This window comes from Fulmarus glacialis, unplaced genomic scaffold (genome assembly GCF_000690835.1).
Source record: "Fulmarus glacialis isolate BGI_N327 unplaced genomic scaffold, ASM69083v1 scaffold39438, whole genome shotgun sequence".
Taxonomy (NCBI): Eukaryota; Metazoa; Chordata; class Aves; order Procellariiformes; family Procellariidae; genus Fulmarus; species Fulmarus glacialis.
Window position 1 is genome coordinate 3,514 of NW_009227024.1, and position 11,779 is coordinate 15,292.

At 41.0% G+C, this 11,779-nt stretch overlaps 1 protein-coding gene across 2 annotated transcripts; it reads left to right on the forward strand.

Annotated features, from left to right (window-relative positions):
• The first annotated feature begins 247 nt into the window (after window positions 1-247).
• On the forward strand, window positions 248-11,578 carry PSPH (phosphoserine phosphatase). Of its 2 annotated transcripts, XM_009583009.1 has the most exons (6): window positions 248-459; window positions 6,407-6,565; window positions 7,275-7,409; window positions 8,986-9,131; window positions 9,922-10,070; window positions 11,392-11,578. In XM_009583009.1, the coding sequence occupies exons 2-6, from the start codon at window positions 6,426-6,428 to the stop codon at window positions 11,500-11,502; spliced, it is 681 nt and encodes a 226-aa protein (XP_009581304.1). In that variant the 5' UTR covers window positions 248-459; window positions 6,407-6,425; the 3' UTR covers window positions 11,503-11,578. The 2 variants fall into 2 exon arrangements, with proteins under 2 accessions (XP_009581304.1, XP_009581303.1); XM_009583008.1 differs by lacking the exon at window positions 248-459 and having other exon boundaries at window positions 6,240-6,565.
• Window positions 11,579-11,779: the final 201 nt, after the last annotated feature.

Here is an 11,779-nt window from a genome sequence, read left to right on the forward strand (position 1 = left end):
TCCCGCGCTGGCGCTCTGCGTGGAGCAAGGCGAGTTTGCCAAGACCTGTCTTGTTCTCCATGCCCGTGGCACAGGCTGGCTGGCGGGCGAGCAAGCTCCCTTGGAAGCTCCCTTGGAAGCTGGGTCTGCTCCCAGCCAAGCGGTGCCTACCCAAGCTGGGAGCGTCCCGAGCTGGGCCCGAGCGGCTCCTCCCCCGACGTAGGCAAGGTTACACCTCTCTTCCCTACGCCTGTCAGCGAACAGCTGGACTTCTCTCGTTACATGTGTGCAACCACTTAAAAAAAACATCCAGGCTGGCTTACTCAGCAGATTATAAAAGAGTGATTTACAAAATGCAGCTTTCTTCCAGATCACCCGTGCCGTTGTATTTATGTGACTGAAGGTCTCGGCTGATCCCTTCTTTCCTTGTGCAGCCAAGAGGTTTGCCGCAGCAGCAACAGCCACGGCCAGTACAATACTGTAAGTCGCTGGGAACGTTTTTTTCTCTCAGTTTGGAAGGGGTTGGCGTTTGGTGTATCAGATCCATAACACTTACCATATTTTTCTAGCATAGAAAATGAAGAGTATCTTCTGCTCGGGCTGTGACTGTGCTGCCCTGCAAGATGCAGCAGCAGTGTGGTGCCTGTTTTATAACAGCAGCATGAATGAATGATGCAATCATGCAGGGGGGAAGCATCATCATTTTGTCAGGACAGGCAAGAGGGGATTGGAGAGTTGGGAAGTGTATGTCAACATCCGTCAGGTTCCTTCTACCCCTTTTCAACTACTTTTTAAAAGGTGCTTAAATAAATTCACTGTTAGGCACTGCTGTTCAGGTATTAGTGTATAGCTGCAAACAATTCATCTCTTGACTTGCATACAAGTTTGTATTACTACGTTTAAAAACCGAACAGAAAACCAGGAAGTGTGAGGCAAACTTAGTGAGGTTAAGGACTCAATCTTCCTATTCTCACACTGAAAACCACAGAAACTCACAATTATGGATGGATGGGTTGAACTTTTAAACAGTAGTACTATAAACAACAGCCACAGTTTGCTGAAATATAACTAATCTGCTTAAATGTATCCCCTTTCCTCTAAAGCTTTCAAAACATATTGCTAATACTGAGAATTAAACCTCAGCATAGAAAAGCTGTATCACTATATTATTCCCATTTTACAGACATAGGACTGGAAACAATGAGGATTAAGTGATTTGTTTAAACTAAAACCATGGAAACACTCCTGAGCAGGACCACTCCTGTAGTGGGAACAGGTCCTGAGAAAAGTTTCAAGAACTTTTTTCTCCAAATCCCTTTCTCTAAGCAGCAGTTTCCCTTCAATGCAACAGAAACAGTTTAATATGGTTGCATTTCTGTTAATCTCACTGCATGTTCAATGCAATGTTACTCTGCTGCGGGAATGTATCTCAGTGAAGTCCTCACTCTCACCTTGTTAAAGTGGATCAGAATGAGAAACACAGAAACTGTTTGCAAACTAGGATATTCCTGAGTGATCTGTTTAAAAAGATATTTTAGGTAATATTTCATTAAGAATCTTTTAATCTTCATTTTTTCACAGCAATAAATGTGAACATAATGCAAAGTAGCAGCATGGCAGTACTTCTGAAAGCTGAAATACGGTAATAAGTGAAGTCTAGTCACAATGAAGATTTTGAGATCTCGTCAAGATCTCATCAAAATATACCAGCCCCAGAACACCTGGAGTTCTGAGTACCATTTACTTGTTCCTTTTGCATTACATGTAGCAGATACTGCAGATGTTTCTGTTTTTCACAGTGCAGTAAGTGTCCTTCTTTGAAGGGTCAGCAAACAGAAAAGATTTCAGTTGTTTTCCTTTGACATGTGGTCTTACATAATTCCTGTGCTTGCTTCTGTGACTCCACCCTCTCTGTTATGAAACACAACTATTTCTTGTGGAAATGCCACTTTTTTTCCCAAATGGCCTGATGAAGTACTTCATAGTCTGGAGGCAAGGAGATCTCATGGGAATTCCACTTTTCCTTTGTGATTTCCTTTTTCTCCATCTTTATCTCAAGTTTCACCCTACTCTCTCCATCACTGTTATGTCTTCTCCAGTCGCTTCTTTGCCCATTGTTTCTTCTCTCCTCCATTCTTTTCAGCTTTTCCCCACAATATTTTATTATCAGACCTGTTGAAACGTTTGCTTTTCCAGCATGCAAATAATAGGATAGGAATAGATTACCTATCTGAAATTCAGTGGCAGAAAGATCAGATTTTCTACCCACGTTTTTCATACGGAGACAGAACTCATTATTTGTGTGAATTTCTTTTTTCTTACTATCTCATTAAAACATTGATGCATTTAAGCAATCACATGCCCTATATTTCAAAGTAAATAATCTCTGCCAGAGGCCTATACCAGTCTGGAATAAAAAATTGCTGTTCCCTTACTACAGCTGTTAGAGATTTGTCCATAGAAAGGTTTTACACTGCTTTGATTCTTTTTGCTCATGTTTCCAAGTAACACTTACCTGTGGATGAGCTACTGTGTCTGTCCTTATTTCCTATGCGCACTTACCCGGAGATGAATTCTAGGCAGCTTCCCGGTGGACGACATGCCAGGATGGCGCAGTGAAAATTTTGAAAACAAGGGAAGGAGCAGAACCTCTCCTGCTTGTATTTTCCCCCATTCCCATTGCCCACTACTCAATCACTGATAGCCTTGCCTTATGCTCTCATGTATGTTTAGGGCTGGGAAAAAAAATTCCCCAGTTACTGAAATTGGCATGTCACCATTTGGAATGGCATTTGCCAGCCTCTGGACCTGATGGTGACCCCCGGAGCTCTGCCAACAAGGGCAGAACAACCTTATTTCACTCCAAATGAACCACCTTTAACTCCTAAAATTTGCTTTTCCTGCCAGCAAGACACCCTGCAATAGCTGAAGCTTCCTTCACAGGTTCTCCTGTTCGCTCCTGTATAAGCTTCCCTATTTTACGGTTTATCGCAAGTTCTCCAACATGTGTGATAATACATTAGCCAAAGCCAGGTCTGTGTTTTCCAGGACTCAGTGCCCAGCTATAGCAGAAAGTGGAAAGATTTCAGCAGGTCACAGGCCAAGGGAGAACAGGAACTACTGATGGTTTCTGCATTTCTAAACGCAATTCTTCCCTTCAAACTTGTCATCTTTAGGCACTATAAACCACAGCTTGAAACTCTCTTGAAAGAGTTATCGCATGGAACAAAGAGAGGACAGGGTTAATTCCAACCACAAGTGGTATCCGTAATTCTTCCTCTAACTTGTCTATTTGTCCATCAAAGTGCAAAGTCCACCACAGTGGTGGTCTCGTCATTGTAAGAAGCATCCAGAAAGGAGTATGGGAAATGTGGATACCAGAGAGAAGGAAAAATTAATGTCTCTTCCTTCCTGCTCCCAATGTGTGTTTCTAGCGATAACATTTTTCTCAGAGAGACTAAAATGTTGAAGACATGTACCCAGAAATGTATTTCAGGTTCTCACCGAGAAATCACATCACAGTGCAGTGTCCCCACACAGTGACATTGCATCATAATGTGGTAATGTTGCAGTGCAGCCTCAGGTTAGCATGAGGCAATGCAATGGCTTTGCATAATAAAGAATCAGTGTTGGAACACCGTGACGCAAATGTCACGCCACAGTGATGCAACAAGTTTGTCCAGTAGAGCAAATCTTTAAAATTGGCATCAAACCCATGGCTGAATTTTTGGTGGACTTTGTAATTTCCAGTAGGCTGGAAAAAATTAATGCCCTGCCATTTAAAAAATGTTAGTGGATGTTTTTCTTTTTTAATTCTACTGCACAAATATATCTAGCAAATGACTGTCAAGACCTGCCCTAAAGTCAAAGCCCTCCTGCTCAGAAAATCAAAATCTTCCACTGTGGAAACACAGTGCAGTGGAGCCAATGTCAAGTCAAGGCTAACGCAAAGTAAACTTGGAATTCACGTGTCACTTGTCCACCCACTGCCAAGCCTTAGCTCAGAACCAGTCTGTCAGAGGGAAGTTTTTATGTCCGTGGCCACTTAAGAGAGAGAGGTTTCTCTTATGTGCCACGCTGATGGCATATGACTGTATTTCTTATATGTATAGTCCAGTCTTTATAGAAAAATATAAAAAACCATGTGCTGTCTGCAGCAAATCATTCTTTAGCAATGCTTCTAAGGCTAGACCAGAGGTTTACAATATGTGTGTGCATGGAACAGCTCTCATGCACAAAGAGCAGAGTCCTGTCATACTATGGCTCGGTCCTTGTTTCTGCTCTTCCCAGAAGTGGAGTCTGTAAAAGCCCTTTTCCGGAATATCTCCTCTTTACTGCGTACCCACTCACCTTTGCTTTCTGGCACACAGGGGAGGATGAGCCCAGCTCTGTCCTACCTTCCCACACTTAAACCGAATGCACAGGAGGGAAGTTTGGGCTGGATGATACCTGCTCTCCCATTCTCACTCACCCCTGCGATGCAGATGAGCACTGAGGAAGCTACTGTGTCACCTTCTTGGCCTCATGCAAAAGCCGTGAACCCACTTTGGTTACTATAGTAGCGTGTTCACACCAAAAAACTCAAAAATAGCTAGAACGACCCTCTCAAACAGTACTGTTTCATGGCTGCCTTTGGATAGGTTTGCCTTTAACGTGACTTGCTCTCTCTGTTTCTTGCTATTTCATATCTACCTGTTTATTAAACAGAGATTCTCTCTTAGAAATATAGCTCTTCGCTGTTCACAACAGGTTTCACTGCTTAGGTTTGGTGGCTTCATTTATACAGACTTCTACCTTTCAATGAAGGACTGAAGTATTCTTTTTTATTCTATACACATGAACAGATAAAAGATGAGTGTGTGTTCTACACATTTTTTTCAGCGATTATGGTAATTTTTCATAAAGCCTTTTGTATCCCAATATTCACCATATGGTTACTAGTCGTGGGAATAAAACCAAAGGTTCCTGCTCCTGCTTTGACCATTAATTATTTAGCTGTGATCTCTCAGTGAGCACACAGAAGTCACCTCAGTAAACATCACTGGTGCTTACCACGTCTGATCCCTGGATGACTCCTGTCTGGCAGTGAGCTACATCAGTACCGATCAGCTCTTGTACTTTTCCACAGCAAGGCACATACTGATCATCTTCTCCACCTTCACTGGATGTCTTTTGTATCTAGGGGTGAAAAGTTTGTCCAAAAAGGGCAAAAAAAAATGTTTTGTGAGAACTTGTGTAAGACTTCTCACCACCAAAATTCACATGATATATAGGAGAAATATAGATTAGCTTAGTGAGAGGAAAACAAAAGATGAAGGTATGTAACATGATGAAGATATATAACATGCTGTTTGATGGTATTTTTTCCCCTATTCCAGAAAGAGAGAGAACCTGCTATCCAGACCAATTACACAAGACATGTCCTGAGAGAAGTCTAGGAGATTAGAAGAGACAACCAAACAAAAGCTTTTACAAAAATTTGGGAAATGGTATAGATAGAAATCTGTACTTGTATCTAAATGTACGGATTGGTAAATAGTGAAGTCCACACTGAATTCCCTTATGAAAGGGTGAAGCACAAGGTGAGTAGGGTAGAGTAAGAAAAGACCAGATTAACACCTTGTGCTTCTGATCTGCAGAAGAAGTAGTGCTCAACAGCACTTTTAAGTGGACAGATATAAAAGGGAAGAAAATGCACTTTTGACACGCATTGTAACGGAAAAAGTTGTGTCATGATGTTGTGGTATCTTAGGGCGTTGAGTGAAGTTCCCAAAGCCCAAGACTTTATTGGGTTTAATAAAAGACTAATTCCCAATGCTAATGGCCAAATCTTCTATGCATTCATAGATGATGAGAATATTTAGTTTATATTAATCAGGACCTAGAAAAGGATCTAAACCTTCATGATTAAGGGACTCACTGATAGATTTAAGATAGTTACGTCTACTGCGATCAAACAAATCCTTAAGGGCTGGGTGTCTTTTACTGTCTCCTGGAGCAACTAATTTGACACACTAGACTGGGTCTGATGAGAAATCAAGATCCATTTGAGTGATGAGGGCAAGATGAGACACAGAACTGCAAATCCCACACAGCAGTTGGCAGTCTGATGGTTCAGCAAATGCCAAGTATTACAACCTTGAACTCCGTGTGAACATCAATGGGCTGAGCCTGCAGAGAGCAAATCAGCAACTGACCAGAGCTCCACAGCCCACCTGTAACGTAAATTGAACATCAGTAGGCAGCAACAGGAGAGAGCAAATCAGCAATCGAGCCAGACCTCCACCACCGCTGACACTCTTTGATAAAAGCTGGCTACCAGGCTGTGCTCGTCCCTACTCGCAGGAACCAGATCAGTTGCGCCAATGGCTCAAGACAGAGTGCAGTACTGTCACTCAGAGAAAGACTTTATCTTGTTCCCTCACAGTAAGAAGGTTCCTAAAAGGATGGCGTCCCTCTTGGAGATGAAAGAAGTCTTCCGCAATGCTGATGCAGTATGCTTTGATGTGGACAGTACAGTCATCAGGGAAGAAGGCATTGATGAGCTTGCAAAGTTCTGTGGAGTCGGAGATGCCGTTGCAGAGATGTATGTATACTTGCTGTTTACTTCATAGGAATAGTAGTAAAAAATAAGCATGGATAAGGTTAATCTGTGACAATGAATTTACAATAGGGATTAATTCAACTCTGTCATAGGAGACTATTACAGTTTAAAAAGGATTTTAGGAATAAGAAGTGGAATTAATGCATAATGAAGTAACTTACTTCATTATTACTTTGGAATTGTGAAGCCACTCAACAAAACTATGCTGACATAAATTCTCTAATGTAAATTTCTTCAATAGACTAAGGTCAGCCCTCACCATTAAACCTGGCTAAGCACTAGCAAACCTTATTACGAGATGGAGGAGAGGGGACAACTCTCTTAACACTTCTCTGAGGCCGATGATGTTTCCAATGAAACTTGTAGGAAAAGTTCTGTCACTTTCAGAGAACAGCACCTGGGCTCCAGTTTAGGAATACTGGTCCCAGTGGCTCTGACGCACTCACAAAGCGGTTTTCCTTTGCCTCACTGGTTCACACAAGAGCTCCGATCTGCGGAGATCTTCTGCCAGTGGTTGCTACCAATCTTTTCAGTGTACCAATCTTCTCCTTTACAACATAGATAAGGTATAACCTAGAACCTATGGACAAGATCTTACCTTGTTCCTTGTCATTCTTCTTTAACTAACTGTTCTCGGGAGAACTCAACTTGTTAAGTGTCACTGATTTGTTTTCTTTGGATCACAATTTAGGACCCGCAGAGCTATGGGTGGCACTGTGACATTCAAAGCAGCTTTAACGGCACGACTAGGTCTTATACGTCCCTCCTATGAGCAAGTGCAAAAACTAATATCTGACAACCCACCTCAACTAACACCAGGAATAAGGTAAGAAGAATTTCAAATGATCCAACGAAAAAGTCTTCTGCACATGACATAAGTCAACAAAATTCTGTGACATTAGTGAGGCTGTAAGACCGTAGAGCTGGTTTAGATTGCCTTCCTGCTCCATTTCCATGTTGTTTGTGTACAAAGCTTGTATCAAGAGCTTATAATGGCCTGAGTCCATGTCAAGTGGCTAAGCATCCATGTAAAAAGAAAACAGTCTTAGGTGTCAACAGGCATTTTGGCTGGCAAGCTCAAATTCTGGCTCAAGGATTAAACGGGCATGGAAAATAATCTGTTCAATCACACCTGGTTTTTGATGGGTGATGGAACTGGGAGGAGATTTAATACCCTGTATGAACTACTGGCTTTGTCTATTCTGCAATTATATTACCCCTCTTTTACACTTCGGTGTGCAGTCACCCCTGGACTCAGCTTAGGGGATCCATTGGTCAGAGCTATCCGTTCGGTACTGAAGTCTCTAAAAAAAGTATTAAAAAATCATTGCGGGGAAATACAAATATATGTGTGCATTCATTCATCTTTGGGTTTGGAACAAACATTAACTATTTAAATGGACAAGTTTTTTTCCTATTCAAATTGTTTCAAACAATTGAAAATAATTTCTTTACTACAAAACCTGGCCATAGGTCCAAGTCTAAAATATTTTAAGCACATACAGTAGTTTTAGACGATATTGTGCTTGTATTTTCTCCTTGAAATAAAGCACATGCTCAGCTTTTTCTGTAGAAGGCATAGCTCGATGGAACTACAAAGAGAACATTGTTTCCTTGTTTAGAATCACATGATTTTCCTTTTCATTCCTTCCCTTTTTTCTCCTTTTCTGTCTAGCCTGCTTTAAGCTTCCACTTTGCTTTTTAGTATTTAGCATTTTTGCTGTTACTACCACTTCTACTGCTCAGCATTGCTGCATGCTGATCTTCTGCTTCTAGAGCCAAATCCCGTAAAACTTTTAACTGCCTTCAAGCCCTGTTGACATTAACTGGGTCTGAAAACTACTTTTTTTGATTCCTTCTCTGTAGCTGGTGCCCTCTTCTAAAGATGGCATCGACGTCCAGTGTCTGGGGAACCAACTCTGAGTTAGAAAATGTTTGCACTTTGCATACTTTTCAGCCCACTTTTGCATTTTGGTGCAATGGCTGTATCTCCCCCATATTCCCTACTTTTTCCTGCATTATAGATTCATTTTCTTGCTGTTGTTTTACTTCAGAAAAAAATCTGAACTGGATCTGCTCTCATTTGTTCAATGTGAACAGTATGAAAGTGTAAAGAAAACGTTTCTAGGGAGTGCTTGTTTAATGCAACTAAATACCTGTTTGTCTCTAGACGTGATGGTTTTGTTCAGCTCTTTTCAAGCAAGGTGTATGCACAAACTTGCAAGGGAAAGAAGGAAAAGCTTTGGGCAGCAGAGATGGATGGAGCTGGAAAGCAGCATCCTGACTAAACTGGAATAACACAAAGCACAGGCAGCCTTGTTTAGGAAAGATGTATTTTAACTTTCTTGTTATTCCTAGATGCTGCCAGGCACTCACACTTGGTGACTGCTCTTTCTTCTCAGGGAGCTGGTGAACAGGCTTCATCAACGAGGAGTCCAGGTCTTCTTGGTCTCTGGGGGGTTTCAGAGCATCGTGGAGCATGTGGCCTTGCAGCTGAACATTCCAACAGCAAATGTCTTTGCCAACAGGCTGAAGTTTTACTTTAATGGTGAGATTCCCTTAAAGTCTCTTTTCTCTGCTAATTAATGCCACTTTTTTGGTTCAAACTCTGAGACATTGGGCTACAGATACTGTCCAGCCCACATGGCCTTGTTACCAATCCAGCTAGCTCCAAGTAGGAAAATTACAAGACCTTACCAAAACATGAGTTCAGGTCATTTTCCAGACATACGAAATAAGAGCTGTAGTTACTTTTTAATTGCAAGCTGTGCCAAAGGTAAAACATGTTACAGTTGCTGACAGCAGAGTTTCATTTTCTCTTGCTCCTTCAAGTTAAAAGAGTTGATTACACTTACCTGCTTTCAGAGGCAAACTTCACTTTCAGTGACTTTGAGGTATGTATGGAGACCGATGTACTTTAGTAGAGCTGCTCTGGACTTTAAGCTAGTGTAATCAAGCAGAACCGTAGTTAGTGAAGTTGTTTCTTACTCAGTGTTTCATACACGGTCTATACATCATACTGGATGCTGCTTTTGACATGTTTATACCAGAATGGTTGGACCAGAGTGACTAGGAATGGATCTGTAACGCTACCCATACTGGGTTTCTACTTTTGTCTTAGCATTTCAGCTCTTTGAAAATAGCCCCTCTGAAGACTTGGGTAGAATCCTAGTTTTTACACTTACCTTCTAATTACTTTTTTGGGATGCTGATATTGTGAGGCTTACAGGACTGCATGTAATTAGCCATTTTCTGAAGTAAAGACCATAGGCATATATCTTTCTTCACTTACAAGAAAATACACTATGTGTCTAACTCGTCCTTCCATTGTGTTCTAGGAGAATACGCAGGATTTGATGAAACACAGCCAACAGCTGAATCAGGAGGGAAAGGAAAGGTTATTACTCATCTGAAGGAACAGTTCCACTTTAAGAAAGTAGTTATGATTGGAGATGGAGCTACAGACATGGAAGCCTGTCCCCCTGCTGTAAGTATTAAAGAACTGGAATGCTAAATTCCTTTTGAGGAAACCCTTTGGGGAAAAAAAAAGTGCAGTTTGAAGTCTTTATAGGACTTCACAGAAGATCTTTAGCACTTCCCACAGCCTAGAAGAGATCTGTGCAGGTAGTTTTCCTCTAGAAAGCCTGCATCATGCAATGGTTGATTTCTCTCAGTTCAGACAATCTCAGTGAGGGTGTCACCCTCTAAGCCAGGGTGCTGGCAGGGTCTAGCAGGACTGTGTAACAGTCTAGCAACCTGTCTCAAATCAAGCTGGTATTACCATGTCTGCCTTCCCCCTCCACGTCCCCAGAGTAAGAGCTTGCTTCTGTGCAGAGGTCTTACCCTACCAAGGTCCTGGTTCTGAACACCAATTAATGATGCTTAGCGTGAAGGTCTGGCACAGATCTGGTGCACATTTACCTGATATTGGCCTAGCAAGAGGGTTCATCTCACTGTACAGTGATGATACCTTTGAAGATATCAGCCCTGACAGGGTGAAATAATAAAAAAATTATTAGAAAGACAACTTTTATAAATGGTCATTCCACAGAGGAGAAATCTTAATTCCATGTCTCCTTTAGTGCCTTTCTCTATGTAGAAGTACCCCAATACCCTTTCTTCGCCAATGCTGAGGGACAGGTATCCCAGTGTATGGAAATGCACAGAAACAAACTCTGAGAGCTACTGCTGATGTGAGTTATGACAGCTGGTCCCTTACTGTTAAATATGTGCATGACCAAAGCAGCTTAGTATTTGCTGAATCCTTTCTACCTGAAGGCAAAAAAGAAGCCGTGGAAATTTTAAACACTGCACTTTCACTGCAGATGATTTTCTAAGATGTAGAAATGATGATTGTTCCTGGTTAATGATTGAAGACATGGTTAATGTTTACTTTTGGTATCTATCAGATGATGTAAACAGAGTTAAGATAAACAGTATGGCATAATTGTGAGATGCTGCATGCATGTTTGAATGTTAACTCATTCTTGAATAGCAAGGCTTTATGTTCCATCACATTTACATCAGATTTTCAGTAAAATCTCAGATCTGAACAATCTTGAAGTTATGAGACACAACTTTCCTATTGGAACAAAACTCTAATAACCAAAGTGGTGCAAAATTAAATGTTAATGAAGTTCTTGTGAATAAATTTGAAAAATGAACACGCAAAGCAAAATAGGGGAGGAGGCAGGGAGGAATATCATAATTTTAAAAACCAATCTTAAAACCAAACTTAATTGCTAAGAAGCTCCATTCCTTACATGGAACTGCAATAATACATGTGCCCATTCTTTCTGTTTTGCCAGGACTGCTTCATTGGATTTGGAGGAAATGTAATCAGAAAGCAAGTGAAGGAGAAAGCTAAATGGTACATTACTCACTTTGATGAACTGCTAAAGGAACTGGAAGAACGATAAATTATACAGTAAAATAATGTATTTAACAACTGTAAATCCATTATACAATGCAATTAAACATATATTTGTTTGCAAAGTTGTGTTCTGGATTTTTTAATGATTCTGGGTGTTGGGTACCTTCCTCTCTGGCCTGAAACTTGTGTTGCAAATGGCACCATTCTACTCTAGTATTTTGTAATGAAAACGGTAAGATTTTTTAAACATCTTTTCCAAGGTGGAAGGAGTCAGTTGATTATTCACTCACAAGTGAAGACTAAAGGTAGGAAATTATCAACTA